This window comes from Enhydra lutris, unplaced genomic scaffold (genome assembly GCF_002288905.1).
Source record: "Enhydra lutris kenyoni isolate GAN:26980312 unplaced genomic scaffold, ASM228890v2 scaffoldscaffold6, whole genome shotgun sequence".
In the NCBI taxonomy this organism is placed as follows: Eukaryota; Metazoa; Chordata; class Mammalia; order Carnivora; family Mustelidae; genus Enhydra; species Enhydra lutris.
The window spans coordinates 706,694-723,656 of NW_019154090.1; the positions used below are offsets into that span (position 1 = coordinate 706,694).

Below are 16,963 nucleotides of genomic sequence, written 5' to 3' on the forward strand. Positions count from 1 at the left end.
GCCTGGCCCTAGGCACGGGGAGAGACAGGCCTGCCGGCCTCTGCTAGGCTCTCTGGAGGAATTTGCCCATGGGAATGGCCATAGGAGCCACTATCTCGGCCACTCGAGCCCGCCAAAGTGAAGGGCAACAGAAGGTAGAGCTGACTTACCTGGGAGCTCTGTAGGCTCTGCTGAGAGCCAAGGGCTTCTCTCCCTGAACAAGTGTGTCACCCCCCCAGCCCCCACCCCCACGGCCATTCCAGCCCCCACTGCAGGCCAGGATGCCAGGTCAGCTCCAAGCACTTGCTGGGGGCTGGGGGCCTGGCTGGACCCTCCTCATGAGTCCTTGGGCCTACATTCCTGCATGTTCCTTCTTCCAGGAAGCCTTCGTGGATTGGTCCAGGCCCCTGTGCACCTCCTTCTCATCTGACCCCAGCCTGACAGTCGTGGGAGCGCCCGACTCTACCTACCGAGGCCAGAGGAGTGAACTAAATGCTGAGCCTTGAGGGAGCCTCCTCATCCCCAGAGCTGTCATGTTTGCCGCAGGATAATGGCAGGAGGAAAGGACACTTCACCAGCTAGTGATACCTTCCTAGGTGGCCAAATGAGTGTAATGATGACCTCTGCTTCATAGGGTTGCTGAGATAGTTGGAAGAGGCTTCCGGAAGGACCCAGAGCATGGCTGGCCTCTGTTGCGAACAAGGGGTACAGAATCACGTGGAGGTTGTCAAGTAAGGCGCGGCTTGACTTGTTTGGGGACAGCACAGAACGGGTTTCTTAACACCAGAGGTAAAAACAGGGGCTTCAGGCTGTTTCTCCCATCCACCAGAGCTCGTCACCCTCCCTGGGCCCTTCTCTGAGAGCGGAGGCCCCTGCAGGGTCTCAGCCTCCTGTGGCCTGTGTCCTGGGGGAGGAGATGGCTTTTCTTGGTCCTAGTGAGACAGGGGGTCTGCCGAGGCGCCTTCCTCCCTCCTTTGCAAGGAGCTAGTGATAGGCCAGGCCTGTTCGCCCGCTTCCGGGTCATCCAGCTCTCCGGTCCCTTGGGGGCCTTCTAGTGCTTCACCCAGAGCTGCTTGGGGAAGGGCCCAGTAAACACCAGAGGAATCCGGAGTCTGGCACTGCTGGGGGCGTGGGAGGGAGGATGGAGGTGTGAGGGTCCTGCCTGTGGAAACAGGACTGGGTCTGTGGGGGTCATTGGAAGGAGAGCCATGTGCTGGGCTGGGCAGGCCAGGTTTCCCGGAGGGCAGGCTTCTCGGGGCTCCAGGAAATGGCAGACCACAGGGATGCCATCAGGAGGCCACCTCTGTAGGGACACAGGCCAGTCCTGGGACACGCTCCGCTCAAGGCCTGAAGCCAGGTGGGCTGGACTGGAACCCCCCTCCCTGCTGCGTGACCTTGGGCACATGACCTAACCTCTCTGTGCAAGTACCTCCTCACCGGCATGCAGGGAAAACAAGAGCCCAGTTAAAGGGGTGCTGCCAGAGAGCACTCATTCCTGCCCTGACTGGCTCAGGGCCAGGGCCTAGCATTCTGAAAGCTCTGGTGGTAGGACAGTAGTGAGAGAAGCCCCTGGAGGTCTCAAAGCAGGTGTAGGAGGTGTGCAGAGCTCAACCTGGAGCCAGAGGGCAGGTGGGCGGGGGTGGGGGGTGGGTGCAGGAGAGATGGGGGGGCAGAGGGCGATGGAGGCGGGGACAGGAGAGAAGGGGAGGGGCGGGGGCAGGAGAGATGGGGGAGTGGAGGTCAGTTGGGAGGGGCTCTGGGGAGATTGGGAGGGGGTATGGGTTGAGAGAAATGGGGAGGAGTCAGGCGCCTGATGGCCCTGTCTGATGCCTGTCAGCGGGGAGCATCCCCGGGGTCTGTCCGGGTGGCGAGAGAGGCAGGGGGCTCCAGACCCACGTTCTGCCCCTTCAAGGGCGCGCACTAGGCCGGGGAGCTCAGTGAAGTCTGCAGCGTCTTCTCCGCTCCCACCCCGGCCCGAAGTCCCCGCGTGGGGGCTCTGGAAACCCGGCGCCGGGATGGCCGCGGGTGCGTTTCTGCGCAGCCCTCCTCTCACTGCAGACAGGGGTTGCGAGCACAAAGCGGCCGCTCCCAGCCCTCCTCGGAGCCCCTGCTGCGGGGTCAGCGGCCACCTTGACCCACCCGGGGCAGAGCCCCTGCCAGGGCACCGAGCACGGTCGCGCCAGGCATCCCAGTTGCGGCGGACATGAGGCGTCCGCCGGCGCCACTGGGCGCTTGGTTCTCCAGCCGGCCGGGCGGAGAACCTCCGCCCCCGCCCCCCTCAGTCTCCCGCGCGCGTTCCAGGCCGGAGCGGACGCAGCAGAGCCGCTGCGCCCGGGGCGGGGGCTTTAGGGTTCTCTCCCGGGGAGGGCCGGCCGCGACGCTTGGGCTCGCCGCTGGACGCTTTCCGGTCCGCGGGGGACAGGCTGGTAGAGGGTGGTCTTTCCGGAACGCCTCGCGGGGGAAGAAGACGAGGGGCTAGTGATTTCCCAACTGCGGAGCGGGGCGGGGCTGATGGAGTTAACCAGGCGCGTGCGGGCCGCCGGGGGCCCCCGGGTGCGCGGTCCCCATCCAGGCAGGCGGTGGGGCGCCAGGACTGGGGACGGGGGTGGAGGTCAGTGTGTCGTGCTCCGAAAACCAGCCCGGCACCAGGATCCCCCAGTCGTACGCAGTGACTACGGGCCCCCACCCCTGGCTCGGGCTCGTCCCCAGCCCCGGGGAGGACGAGGGAAACTTTACCCCGGCGCCGGCCGAGCGCAACCTCCGCGCCCCCTCCCGGCTGGTGGTCTGCCCCCCGCCCGACCCGCCCTCCTCCCTTCACGTCCTCGCCCGCTTTCCCCTCCTCCCCTCTTCCCCCCCTCCCCCTCTCCTTCCTCCGTCTCCTCCCCGCCGGCTGGAGGCGGGCAGGTCCGGGCGGGGCCGCGCCGTGGAGCCCACAGCCCCGAGCTCCCGGCTGGGTCGCCGCCGCCGCGCCCCGCGGGAGGAACGGCGGAACCAGGCCCAGTGGACGGAGCGGCCCGCGCGCCGCGGGAGCATGAAGTTGGGCGCGCGCGGGCCTGGGAGCGGGGGCGCGGCGGAGACGGGAGCCGCCCGCGTCTAGAGCCCGCTCGGTGCGCCATGGAGCTCGGGGGCCCCGGGGCGCCGCCGCCGCCGCTGCTGCCGCCGCTGCTGCTGCTGCTGGGGGCCGGCTTCCTACCCGGTAAGTTTCGGGGCGCTAGACGGGCCCCCTTCCGTCCAGTTCAGGGAGGATTTGGACCTCCGGAGCCAGAGGAGGGGAGGCTCCTGGCTGCGGTCCCGAGCCGCGGGTGCGCGCAACGGGGCAGCCACGGAGGCTCCCCCACCCCAGACGCAAAGGCTGTCCTGCGGTGCGGACTGAGCGGGGCAGGGAAGGAGTTAACTCGCCTGCGAATGCGGGACAGGGGTTTGGGAAAGGGTGGGGGTGGGGGGCTGCTGTTTTGGGAGCTGGACCCAGAAGCTCCAACTTGGGTAGAGAGAGGCGGGGCCCACCCATCTCTGTCTTTATCCATCGGCCAAATTTCCCTGCAGACACCCCCGCGCCTGCTCCTGGTTTGGGGGAGCAGAGGGGTGACTTCCGCCCTTGGCCGTGCCCCATCTACACCTTTTCTGCTCCCCCAGACTCACTGGGACAGGAGAAGTCTTAACCCCCTCGACCTCCCCCTCCCCCATCCCCTGGGCGGCCACCCCGCTGTTCATAGGTTGGGGAGGGAATTGCAGCCCCTGGCCTCCCGGGTGGGGAGTGGGCTAACCCTTCCCGGTGAAACCGGCCAGGAAGAATAAGGTTGAGGGGGGGTCTGTGGACTCAGAGTGAAGGGTCCCTGAGAGGAGAGGTCTAAGACTGACCCCAGGGTGCTGTGAGTCCTCTCGCAACATTCGGTCTAGGACATACAGGCGAGCAGGACCGAGTTGCATGCAGACGGCGGGCCCCTTGTTCCCTCCCCAAGTCCCCTTATGATACAGCGAGCCCAGTGCAGGGGCGGAGGGGAGACAGAGGCCCTCGACCCACAGACTGCTCGATGGGGCGGGGCAGGATCCGAGCGGCCCCTCCTCAGTAAGCAGAGTGTGCGTTTGGCAGGGGGTCACCCTTGACTCATGGAAGGCCATCTGTCCACGGCCCCAGGGTGCTGGAGTCAGCGGGGTCTGGTGAGAACTCAGGGCGCTGGCAGCCGTGGGGAGCCAGCTCTCCATCCCCAGGACAGCCTACGCGGCTGTCCTGCTGTCCCGGAGCTGTCCTGCTGTCCCGGAGTTCTGCGGGTTACCCTCACCTTGTGCGTTGAGGCGAGCTTTCTGGAACTCAGTGGGTGCTGGAGACAAAGCCTCCGCAGCCAGCTCTTACCCTTTGTTTTTGTTTGGGGTTCAGTGCCTGAGGGGTCTGGGAAGGCTTCCCTGAGAAAGCTACACTTCGACCCAGAGGGTAGGAGAGAAACCGAGGCCAGAGGTGGGGCCGGATGTGCAAATGTCCTGAGGTGGCCGGAACTGGAGGAGACCAGGACCTGGTGGGAGGCCTGAGGGGGCAGCCTGGAGGACTGCGCCCTCCGCTCCTGAGCCGCACAGCTTCCTGTCCCCACAGCAAGCAGCCCGGTGGAGGCGCGGGCCCACGCTGAGGAGCGGCTGCTGAAGACACTCTTCTCCGGCTACAACAAGTGGTCCCGGCCCGTGGCCAACATCTCAGATGTGGTTTTGGTCCACTTCGGGCTGTCCATCGCCCAGCTCATTGATGTGGTAGGTGCCCAGGGTGGGGGGCGGGGAGCTCTGAGCCTTGGCCCATGACACACACAGCCTCAGAGGCTCCTGCTGGAGGGAGCGGGCCCCATCTGAAGGCAGGCTGCAGAGCTGGGGGAGCCTGGAGGGGTGGGGAGGCTGCCATTGGCCCTCCTGGAGCCCAGAGGACAGGGAGGCCGCCCCCGTGGGAAAACCCAGATGCCGGATTTTCACCAGGTCAGGGCTGTCTCCTTCAGGAGCAAAGAGCCGAAAATGCCTCTGTGGGGTCCCAAGACCCTTGGAGTCCCAGCTTTGGCCAGGCCAGGAGGGGCCTCGGGAGCGTGGTTCATGCCTGTGAGGAGGTCCCAGGCCTGCTGGGTGGGGGAGGGCCCAAGTCGTCCACACTAGGGTCCAGTCAGCCCTGGTTGCTGGGAGGGAGGTGGAATTCATCTGACTGTGGGGGGCTGTAGATCTCTCCAAATGCCCACCTTGCTCCCCTGCCAGGATCCCAGGCTTGAGTCTGCTTTAGGAGTGGGGGAGCTGCCCGGGATGGGGCGTTGGGGCCCAGATGCCAGACGCTGCTGCACACAGCCACTGCCTGTGACCCCCGGAGTTTCCCCCTGTGAAATGTGCTGTCAGGTCCGAGGGAAAGCTTCGGGGGAGCTTTGGGAGGTGGGAGGGACATATGTGCATGGGGGCACTGGTCAGTCTCCTCTGTCCTCGGTCACCTTCAGGTGTCCTGGAACTGGGCCTTGGGTTGTCCCCCCAAGCGCTCCCAGTGCTCCTGGAGGCTTGTGAGCAGAGGTGCGCGGCGGCAGCCCTGGGGGCCTGCGGGGGTCCGCATCAGCACACTGTCTGGCCTTCCTGGGCTTCTCAGGATTGCTCACTGCCGGACATGCCCGCACGACCCATTGGCCCAGGAGGCTGAGGCTGGGAGCACATAGGCTCTGGTGCCATGACGAGGGCCATGCCCAAGGCCCTGGGGCCACAGCGGGTGGGGGAGAGAGGCTCCCAGGCTCGGCATTTGGCCCCGGACACGCCTGCACACGCGTATGTGCGGACGAGGGCCCCTGCTGATGTCTTGGGCAGTGGTCTGAGGTTGGCAGCCATGTGTCTGGGCAGAAGGAGCCGCGTGCCCGGTCTGCGCTCTGCCCTTCCCTCTCCGGGGCTCACTGTCGGGGGGTGTGTTCCCATGTGCGAGCTCACACAGGCAGGGGAGCCCGAGGCGTCCTGGGGCTTCCTGGGCCCTGCCCCTCAAAGCTCATTCTGAGCCTGGGGAGGCAGGGGTGGGGTTGGAGGGGGCAGGGAAAGGCTGTGGCCGGCAGGGGTGTGGTGGGCAAGCAGCACAGGGCAGGACTGGGTCGCGGAGGTCACTGTGTGTCCAGCACCAGCTGCAGGGCCAGCTCAGGTCATGTTTACTCCTTGGCATCATTTGGGGGTTGGCCCGTCCTCAGTGGCCCGGGGGAGAGCAGGACCAAGGGCAGTGCCTGGCGGCGGCGAGAAGCCTGGTTCCCTCTCCCTGAACTAGCCGATGGGCAGCTCGTCTCCTGGGGGAGGCAGGAGGGGAGGTACCCAGGCCTGTGCCTTTGGGGCATGAGACGCCTCCCTGACCCAGTGTTGGCACAGGGTCCCCCCTGCTCGAGGACCCCGTGGATGTCTTTGGCTTCAGTGGGTTTTGCCAATGGCCCGTGTGTTCTTGGTCCGGGGTGGCTGAGGGGAAAGGCTAGGCCACGTCGGGGTCAGACACTACCCCCAGCCCTGTCTAGCTCCCCTCTCCTCAGGGGCAGGGCCCCGCCTGCTGGACCCCACGGGCAGCCTGCACTCTGAGGAAGCCTTCCCGTCTGTGGCTCAGGGCTCCTCCCCAAACCTTAGGCAAAGCGTGCACCGAGGCGTGCCACCTCTCAAGACGGTGCCGCGGGGCAGGGCTGTGGCTGTGGCTCCCAGAGGCTGGTGGGATGTGAGGACGCTGGGTCTTCCTGTCCCCACAGACCCCTGTGTCCCCGCCTGGAATGTGGTGCCCTTCTCCAAAAGGCTCCAGCACGTCCTGCCGGCTGACTGCCCAGGGGACCTGTCTGTTTGGGTTCCCAGGGGAAATGTCAGCTGGCCTGTCCTCGTGAATCAGTAGGGGAGAAAGGAGGTGGGGTGGGGCTGGGGATGGTGGCTGGAAAGGGCTTCACGGGGTGCATGGTCCAGCCTCCTCACCGGACAGGTGAACATACAATGACCTTGGGATGGAACCAGCTAGGTCTCCTGCTCCCACCTCCCCTGTTCCAGCCCCTTACCTGCCCATCTCAAGGTGCTGAGACCCTGGTCCTAAAGGGGCAGTCAGTCCCCAGCCTAGGGAGTGAGTGGGACCTTGTGCATACCTGCGCAAGCCTGTGGACAGGCTGCTGTGACCAGCCGGGAGGGTCGACGCAGGTTGGCGGGGGACCCGGGAGGAGGTTCTCCTCCAGCAGCCTGGGAGCCCCGGGACATCCCACACACCTGGCGCTGGCCACCTGCCAAGTCAGACCAGCTTTGTCCCCATGCTCCCTCAGGAGAGGTTCAGGGGCCATGTCCCCGTCTAATACCCTCAGGCTGACCACCCTGGCCTTGGTTGCCTCTGGGGATGAGGTCCTCTCTCCTCCCTGAGGTTACCTGCTCCCCATGTCCATCTCAGGCCTGTCTTCGTGGGCAAGGAAACTCAGGGCCAAGAGAGAGCGAGGGAGAGACACATACGCGCGCGCGCACGCATGTTCAAACACAAGTCTGTCCCCCAGGAGGTCATAGCTGTCCTTCTCCTTCGTGTCCTAGGATGAGAAGAACCAGATGATGACAACCAATGTGTGGGTGAAGCAGGTGAGTGAGAGGGGAGTCCGCCACCCCCGGGTCCTCCCTGCTTCGTGCCCTCCTCGCCCTCACTCACCGGCTGTGGCTTCCTCCTCCCTCCCTGGCCCAGGAATGGCATGACTATAAGCTGCGTTGGGACCCCGCGGACTACGAGAACGTCACCTCCATCCGCATTCCCTCTGAGCTCATCTGGCGGCCGGACATTGTCCTCTACAACAAGTGAGCCCCGGGTGGTCAGCGGGCAGGGGCGGCGGGCACCTGTGTCCAGGTGTGAGTGACCCAGGGGGTCCGGACATGAGCAGGAGGTAGGGGCCTGTGTGTGCCTGTCCTTGGGAGCTAGTGCTGAAGCCTCTGGGAGGCAGAGGAGGGAACAGAGGCGGGGGCGGAGGGTCCAGGGTGTGAGCAAAGCGGGGGACAGGGGCCCCGGGTGCAGCGTGGGTCTGTCCCCACTTGGACCAGCCAGCCCTGTGCAGGCATCAGTCCCTCTCCCCCCAGGGGCAAGGGGACCTGGGCCTAGAGCAGCTCTCGTGTTTTCGGGATCAGCCCCTGACTGGGCAGGAAGCCCCCAGACTCTTCACCCCATTCCTGCCCCATTCCTGCCCGCTGCCCTTGGCCCTTTCGTGCCTCTGCTCCTGGGCGCTCGGCCCCTCCCCAGCCCCGATGCCATCACAGTCCCGAGCCAGCAGCCTCTGGGGCCGGACACCGCCCTAGATCTGCTCATGGATGCCATCACTGTGCTGGAAGCCAGTGCTTGCAAGGCTTGGCGGTGGCAGAGATCAGGGTCCCAGCGTCCTTAGCCGGGACCCTTGCTGGGGGCTCCTGAGCCCGGGGCAGCCTGACATCCTCCTGTGTCCCCACATCACTGCCGACTCCCAGCTGGGCAGCGGATTCCCAGTCTTAGGCTCAGCCGTGCTGCAGCTCCCACAGTGTTTACAGATGAAGCGAAGGGAAGCACTTAGCTCCCTGCGGACCCCTGCCCTCCCCACTGCCAGACCCCGATGGGCTCTGGTACAAAGCCCCTTCCAGGGCCCCAGGCACTGGGCCTGACCTATAAAACGTTGCTCTTTGATTAAGGACGATTGGGCTCCTCTTCCAGCTTAATTGATTCCAGTAATGGCAGCGGGAAGAGCTTGACGGTGTTCAGGGATGCATTAGGAGGGGGTCGGCTCCGCGAGCGGGAACCGGTGCTGCTGCTCTGCCCGCGGGGCAGGATCCCTGCTCTCCACAGCCAGCCCCAACTGAGCCACCAGCCTGGGACTCCCTGGCCGCCCTGGCCTTCCTGGGGTCCGCACCCGGCTCCCCATGACCCCACCGAGCTCGTGTCCGGGGCTGTTTGATTCAGAGAACGTGTTGTCCGCTTCCTGGGACCCAGGGGAGCGTTCGTGTTGTGGGGACAGCTCTGTCCTCCCTGGGCAGGATGGTGCCAGCTGAAAAGCAGCTCTGGGGATTGCTGTGCAGACCCCCCAGGACTGCGGCCCGGGAGATCAGGGCCACTGCCTCAAAGTCTCTCCTCTCTCCTCTTCCAGGTCCCAGGGGAGGGGAGGAGGACCCCGGCCTCTCTGTGGGGCTGTGGTTGGCATAGAGGCTCTTTCAAGATGGGGCCGCAGGGTGGCTGATGCTGGCCAGGGCGGTGTGCCCTGGAGTGGGTAGGTGGTCCGCCTGGGCTACTGGGCGAGGGCGGAGATGGGGGGCAGCTTTTCTGATAGCTTTGGGGAGCCCTGCCTGGGAGGCTGTGTTGTCCACTTGGGGGCTTCTCCATGGTGGCGTTTGGAGCGGAGGCCTCTCCCCCACACGGATGGGGATTCATGGGGCCCGCTACTCTGCTCTGCTGGGGCCACAGTGCCACGGGGCGAGGCCAGAGCGTGCTCACCATCTGTTGGGTCCCAACATCCGTCCGGAGCCCCGTGGCTTCCTGGAGGTGGGACATGGGGTGGGATGTGGGGCAGTGCTTCCTCTCCCCTGCACGGGGCTGTGCCCTTCACAGCTGGGGGACCCGAGGCCGGGTTAGGGGAGGAGTTGGGACCCCGCTCAGCTGCCTTCTGAGAGTCTCTGCCTCCTCGAGACCTGGGCCGTGGAAGTGAGAGTCTGCCCACGAGGACTGCGTCTGCCCGCAGATCCAGACCCTATGTCCCAAGGGGGACGTCCTCCTGGGGGGGCTCCGGGATCTGAGCCAGATCTGCGCCGGGCAAGGACACAGCAGCCCCCAGGCTGGGGGCACAGGGTGGGGTTGTGCCCAGCCATGCGGGGTCGCGGGCTGTGCACCGGGAGGAGACTTGGACCCTGTTTGTGAGCATCAAAACCCGGAGGTCTGACACACATTCCCAGCCCTGGGGCTGCTTTCCGTGAACTTCTGGAACACTCCCTGCACTTCCTGGGGGGTCAGGACCACCCGGGCTCCTGCGGCTGACCAGATCCTCAAACCTGCCTGCAGAGTGTTTCTGAGCCGTGTTTGCATGTGTGCTTGGTGCCTCCGAGGATGGGGCTCTGGGCTGTAGATCGAGGTTGCTGAGGGAGGACAGCCCGGGCCACCCTGCCCCGGAGAAAGCCGCGGTCCCCCGCTGGAGTCTAGGCCTTGGGTCCCACGTGCAGACCCCCAGCATTCTCCCGGTGGGTGCGTTTGTGGGTCTCCACCTGCTGCTGACCTAGACGTCGGCCCGGAAGGGCGCCTAGAGATCGTAGGACCGGACTGGCACCACCTGAGACCGTCGGGGGCCTCAGAGCTGGATGTCTGGGGGCTTTAGGCCCTGGTGGGTGTGGGCAGGCACAAAGGCCATGCTCTGAGCCTGTGGCGGGGCACCTGACTCAGCCCATGGCGGGTGGCTTCTCTGACTCAACTGCTGTGTCAGCGCGTTGTGCGGTGACCCTGTCCACAGGGTCACGGTAGCATGGGGCCCATGGGTGCTGTCCCTGGGGCTCCGTGCGGCCGTGGGGAGGATGGGGCCGGCCACTGCCACCATCTGTCCATAGAGTGGACAGCCCAGCCCGGGGGGAAACTAAGGCCCAGAGAGCAGTATGCACACAGTTCAGGCTGCACCTGCTGGGGACACGGACCGGCATCCAGGGCCTTCCATCAGCATCCAGAGCAGGGCCAACGCCAGGAGCCGCTGAGGGCTCAGGGTGGGGGCTGCTAGCCAGTGTCCCCGGGCTCCCACGGGCACGCTGCCTCACTCCACAGGGCACCAAAGTGGCGCACCCCACGCGCGTGCATCCTTGTGGAGACACCAGGGCGGACATCGCTGTCTGGGAGTCCAGGGCCAGAGCCTGGACTTTGAGGCCAGTGGCTCCTCGTTCTTTCACCTGCCGGCCATGGACAGGTGCCAATACTCTTAAGGCTGAGGGCAAGGCTGGAGGACAGATGGCCAGGGGTGGGCCCTGTCCCCTCCTGCTCAGGCGGCCTGGGGTCCTCACCTGGGCAGGAAGGGGCATTCGTGCCTATGAGTCGGGGTAATGGAGAGAAAGCACTAACGTGCTCAGTGGTATCGGCACACCCCGTTCTTGGCAGGAGACAGTGGCTGGGCAGGCCCTCACCCCAAGTTTGGCCTGTCCCCCAGGGTCACCTGCAGGGGACTCGGCTTGGTCCCAGGAGGCCTTGCAGAGTTTCGTGGTGTGGTGCCTGGTAGCCAGTGCCACGCCCGTGCCCTTGTCCTTAGGGTGAGGACGGCCAGGTGCGCAGTGATGGGCCCAGTGGGGGCTGCTTGGCCCTCAGTTCGCCTGTGTGCGGATCTGTGCAGGGTATGAGTGGGAGCTGGGACCGTCCGTCCCCTCCACCCTCTGCTGTGGGCCCAGGGGCAGGAGAGCGTGGGCCTCTGTTCTTCAGGATCAGGCCCCACTTGCCTTCACACCAGACAGGAGCTCTCTGACCTGGGACCCCTGCAGGGACATGATCCCCTCCAGGCGGCCCGCTCACTCCCAGCACGGACGGCACACAGCTGCAGGACCGAGACGGACCTGGTGCCCCTCTCCCTGGTGCTGGCAGGTGCAGGACCCTAGTCCCTGTCGTACCCGCCGGGTGATGGCCGTCGTCACCAAGAAGCGTGCGTGTCAGGCCCGGTGTGGGCAGCTTGGAGGTCCTCCCAGCCACACGTCCCGCAGGGTAGGCGCCCTAAGCTAAGGCAGATGAGTGATGTGCCTGGTGCCCGGCCGGGCCGCCTGCCCCTCCCTGCTCACCCGTGAGGCCAGATGCGCCGGAGCGCCGGGCCGCGGTTCTGGTGGATCTCATGCCCCTTTCTCCCCGCACAGTGCGGATGGGGACTTCGCGATCACCCACCTGACCAAGGCCCACCTCTTCCACGACGGGCGGGTCCAGTGGACGCCCCCCGCCATCTACAAGAGCTCGTGCAGCATCGACGTCACCTTCTTCCCGTTCGACCAGCAGAACTGCACCATGAAGTTCGGCTCCTGGACGTACGACAAGGCCAAGATCGACCTGGTGAGCATGCACAGCCGTGTGGACCAGCTGGACCTGTGGGAGAGCGGCGAGTGGGTCATCGTGGATGCGGTGGGCACCTACAACACGCGCAAGTACGAGTGCTGCGCGGAGGTGTACCCCGACATCACCTACGCCTTTGTCATCCGCCGCCTGCCACTCTTCTACACCATCAACCTCATCGTGCCCTGCCTGCTCATCTCCTGCCTCACCGTGCTGGTCTTCTACCTGCCATCCGAGTGTGGTGAGAAGATCACGCTCTGCATCTCCGTGCTGCTCTCGCTCACCGTGTTTCTCCTGCTCATCACCGAGATCATCCCGTCCACCTCGCTGGTCATCCCGCTCATCGGCGAGTACCTACTGTTCACGATGGTCTTCGTCACGCTGTCCATCGTCATCACCGTCTTCGTGCTCAACGTGCACCACCGCTCCCCGCGCACGCACACCATGCCCGCCTGGGTGCGCCGGGTCTTCCTGGACGTGGTGCCCCGCCTGCTGCTCATGAAGCGGCCGTCCGTGGTCAAGGACAACTGCAGGCGGCTCATCGAGTCCATGCACAAGGTGGCCAGCCCCCCCGGCTTCTGGCCCGAGCCCGAGGGGGAGCCCGGCGTCGTGGGCGGAGAGCGGAGCCGGGGCCCCTCGCGCTCCGCGTCCTTCCGCAGCCCCCGGGACGAGCCGGCCGAGCCCCAGCCGACCTGCGCGTCGCCCTCAGACCGGGTCCCTGTGCTGCAGCCCTCGGAGGCTGACCCCGGGAGCCCGTGTCCCTCGCCCAACTCCTGCCACCCACCCGCCAGCACCCGGGCCCCGGGGCTCACCGAAGCCCGGTCCCTGAGCGTCCAGCACGTGTCCAGAGTGGCTGAAAGGGTAGAGGGCGGCGTTCGGTGCCGGTCTTGGAGCATCCAGGGCTGTGCTCCCCAAGACGAGGCTGCCTCCCCGGCCGGGGGCCCCATGACCAGCTCCCCCGCCTTCCCGAAGGCCAGCACCGCCGAGCTCCCGCCCCCAGACCAGCCGTCTCCGTGCAGGTGCAGGTGCAGGAAGGAGCCGTCCCCAAATGCCGTGCGCAAAGCCTGTGGCACCCGAGTGCCGGTCCCGCACCTGCCCCTGTCTCCGGCCCTGACGCGGGCGGTGGAGGGCGTCCAATACATTGCTGACCATCTGAAAGCCGAGGACACGGACTTCTCGGTGAGTTTCTGCCCGCGGCTGGGCACACTCTGGCCGCTCCCCTTCCCTCCCTGGAGGACGGGGTGGCTGGTGAAAAATCCAGAATCCAGGCCCCAGACCTGGGCCGCTGAGCTCTGCGGGGCACGCAGCCCCGTCCCACCCCGCGCTCTCTGCCCGAGCGCCTGGCGAGTGAGAGCGTACCACAGGGGTGTCCTCTGTGTTGTCTGGGAGGCAGGAGTCCACAGGCGGCAGGGAGGCCTTGCCCGGGAAGTCTGGGCCCTACTGCTGGCCCCTGGGAAGGCCCAGGAGTGGGGCCAGGAGTGGGCCTCCGGCGGGGGGCCTGGGGGGCGCTGGGCCCCGGTGCAGGAGTGGAAGGGTAGTAAGAGGGACTGAAAGGAGGCCTGATGGGGAGGGGAGGGTTGGGGTTTGGGGCACAGCCCTGCATCCGTCAAGCGGGGAGAAGGAACAGGGAGTGGTGGGTGTCTGGGCAGTAATGCTTGCCTAGCCTCAGGGACCTGGGGACCCGGGAGCCGGTCCTCCTGTGGGGGCTTCTCGGTCACCAGCAGGGATCAAAGGAGCCCAGACAGTGTCCCCAATCTCCCTGCTGAGTGTCAGTCCCAAAGGCTGAGACAGGAGCTCCTGTTCTTCCCGGTTCCTGGAGGAAAGGTCACCAGACAGTGGGCAGTGGGCCCGGGGACTGCCTGCCCCTAAGGGAATGTCTTCCTTCCTTCTGCTGATGTTTGCTTGCCGATCACGGGGCTGCGGTGGGGATGGGGGCCCCGAGGGCCAGGATGCCCAGTGCAGACTTGGCGGACACTCAGGTCCCCATGGAGCCAGGAGGGAGGGAGGGGCGTCTACCAGGGTCCAGGCTGACGGGGGACCCTCGGGTCAGAGCACGGGCAGAAGTGGGGGTGGGGCTGTCTGCCCTCCTCAGTCTGCGGGGCCGTCTCTTGCTGGTAGCCTGGGCCTGGCAGCTGTCCTGTGGCATTGACCTTGCCCTTGCCAGCTGTGTCCTGCCTGGTGATGCCCGCTGCTGCTGCTGCTGTGGACATGGCTCCTCCTCGTCCCTGCCTGCACCTTGGGTCATGGCCCCTGATTACGTGGGGGGACACGTGTGGCCCCAGGACCACCGGGCCTGTGGCTGAGCGAGCCCTGGACGGGAAGGGGGCCCTGGGCCCGTGCAACACACCCCTGAGAATAGGACCCCCTGTGGAATCTCAGGCTGGGAAGCCATTCGGGAGGTTTCCGGAAGCTTCTGCCTGGGAGACCCTGCTCCTGGGACACCATTTAGCTACAGCAGACGGGTCCCTGATTCGACGTGTAGGTCTGAGCCCCTCTGAGGAGGGACAAATGCCCTTAGGGGTGTGCAGAGTCCTGACGGGCTCCGGCGGCCGTGCGCACCTGTCCGGTGGGGTCCCAGCCCGCTTGTCTGCGTGGCGTGACGGACCACCGCGACCTGGTTCTGGCTTCGGAGTGACGCCAGGCTCTGGGGGGCCCAGCTGCCTTGACGCGGGTGGACCTTGGATGCTCTGGGCGGCTTTGTCCACGAGGCCTTTCATCCTCAGGATGGGGGACGTGCCAAGGGGATCAAAGACGAAGCGGGGAAAGAGGCCGCGGGCCACTGCTCAGCCTTCCTGGAACGAAGGGTCCTGGAGGGACTTTTTATTTATAAGTGACCTTGTTCGCTCCCCAGTTTCGATTTGGTTTAAAACCGTTTAAAACCATCAGGGTGCCTCTGAGTACTTGGGAAATCAGAGCGGAGAGTGGCAGTGGAAAGCCCTCTGTACCCTTGACACCCCCACCCGGGCGCGCTGGGCTTGCCTCCGCCTCGGCCATCCTGCCTCAGTGCCCGGCTGGCCGGAGCCTGGGGGCCACACCCTTTCCTGTCCCTCAGACATGGACGGGCTGCCCACCCAGAACGAGCTGGTGGCCACAGCCTCCACGCCGAGCCTGTGCCCTGAGGGAGGCAGAGGAGTGGGGTGGGGAGATGGGACGGCAGTGTGGCCGGCATGGGCTGGGAGCTGGGATGTGTTACTGAGGCTGTCCCCTGCTGCCCTGTCCCGTGGGGTCCCCATCTACATGTGGACGGACCCAATGCCTTTCTTCAGGCAGGTGACCACAGGGGACATGGGCCCTGCCTGCCCTCTGGCCTTGGGGTGCAGGCCCCCACCTCCAGCCGGGACCTCTTCCGCACCCCTGCTGAGGGGCCCTGTGCTCCTGGCAGCTCTGCCACTTGGAGTCAGCCCTCTGCGCCCGGGTCTGTGGCTGCCTTGAGGGGCTTCAGGGACAGAGCTGAGAGACCCCGCTGACCCAGGACGGCAGCTGGCCTGTGAGATCTGGCCCTGGGGCAGGGTGGGCAGGAGCAGAGGGCAGTGGGGCCTGAGCCGTCGCTGCCTGGGTGCCATCCGCTGTGACGTCCCCTCCAGGATGGTCCTGGCCCTGAATAGCCGAGGGGCGGCCGCCCTGTCCGGGCCCTCAGTCCTCACGTGCATGAGGGTGTGCTTGACGGCCCGTGTCACCCAGCTTAGTGAAGCGAGAGCGGACGTCCCTGGGAAGCAGCCCAGACCCCCTGTCCCCACAGTCCCTCTCCGTTTCCCCTCCCTGGCACTGGGGGTCCTTGCAAGCCTCTTGCGGTAGCTTTGCTGCTGCCCCACCCTTAGAGGGTGTTGACCCTGGGGCAGCGCTCAGAGGTCACATGTCTGAGCCCCTCCTGCCGGGCACCTTGGGGCAGGTGGTCACCTCGCATGGCGGCCTTGGCATTGAGGGGGTCACGAAGAACCTGCCCCAGGAAGCTTCATGTTCTGGAAGGTGTTCGTGGCCTGGAGGCCCAAGGGCAGTGGGCCAGGCGTGAGCACGCGTGTCTGTGTTTGCAGGTGAAGGAGGACTGGAAGTACGTGGCCATGGTCATCGACCGCATCTTCCTCTGGGTGTTCATCATCGTCTGCTTGCTGGGCACCGCGGGCCTCTTCCTGCCACCCTGGCTGGCCGGCATGATCTAGCAGGGAGGGCCCTGGCACCTGCGGGATGCCCACGGCACCCCTGGGCCTCTCGCCGGGGCCTGTGCCTGGCCATCCGAGGGACTCCTACATTCTCCTGCCATTTGCCAAATCGTCCCCGTGTTTTCTGTCGACTGCGAGATGGCCTTGGGAAGGGCCGCCGCCTCTGGGGGAGCTGGTGCTGACAGGGTCGTGCTGAGACGTCCAGGGGGCCGGCCAGGCCAGAAAGGACAGCGGGTAAATGCCTGTTCTCGTCCGGAGGGCAGGGTCACCGTCCGCGTCTTATTAAAGTTTATCTGGAGCGTGGTGACACATCGGCTTCCTGCCAGGACACGCGTCTGACCACTCAGGAGGAGGCCTGGTGGTCCCACCCATCCCAGGGCCATGACCTCCGGCCCCGCTCAGCCCCGCATGCCCCTCGTCCCTGTGGGATCATGGAGGCACCCTCCGGCGGGCTGCAGACTCAACGCTCACTTGCCAGGGTGGGCCCAAGCGGGAATTTTCTTGTTTCGTTTTCTTCTGGGTAAATTCATGTTAGTGCAAGGCTTGTGCCTGAGGGCTTGAGGACGGTGTTGGGCCGGGCCTGCTGGCAGCGGAGTCCACAGACAGGTGCCCCACGGTGAGGGCACCCTTGGCCCCAGGGAGTCCGGACGTCTGTCTTGCTGAAGTCCTGGGGTGTCCTGAGTCCCAGCAGGCACTGGGAGTTCGTCTGGGCCCCGGAGCAGCATCTAGACCAGGGGCTCTGGCCCTTGTCCAGGTTCTCCCTGACCTCCCGTGGGACCCCTCTGGTCACAGCCCCTTGGGACACCCTGTCTAAAGCACAGACGTGGTCGACATGTGAGGGGTGTCTGCGGGC

General features: G+C 65.8%; 1 protein-coding gene across 2 annotated transcripts; it reads left to right on the plus strand.

Annotated features, from left to right (window-relative positions):
* The first annotated feature begins 2,828 nt into the window (after nucleotides 1-2,828).
* LOC111141686 (cholinergic receptor nicotinic alpha 4 subunit) lies at nucleotides 2,829-16,413 on the plus strand. 2 transcript variants are annotated; one of them, XM_022494440.1, is made up of 6 exons: nucleotides 2,829-3,175; nucleotides 4,565-4,716; nucleotides 7,489-7,533; nucleotides 7,634-7,743; nucleotides 11,764-13,132; nucleotides 15,985-16,413. In XM_022494440.1, exons 1-6 carry the CDS (start codon nucleotides 3,094-3,096, stop codon nucleotides 16,108-16,110), a joined length of 1,884 nt encoding a protein of 627 aa, XP_022350148.1. In that variant the 5' UTR covers nucleotides 2,829-3,093; the 3' UTR covers nucleotides 16,111-16,413. The 2 variants fall into 2 exon arrangements, with proteins under 2 accessions (XP_022350148.1, XP_022350149.1); XM_022494441.1 differs by lacking the exon at nucleotides 2,829-3,175 and having other exon boundaries at nucleotides 4,603-4,671; nucleotides 15,985-16,110.
* Nucleotides 16,414-16,963: the final 550 nt, after the last annotated feature.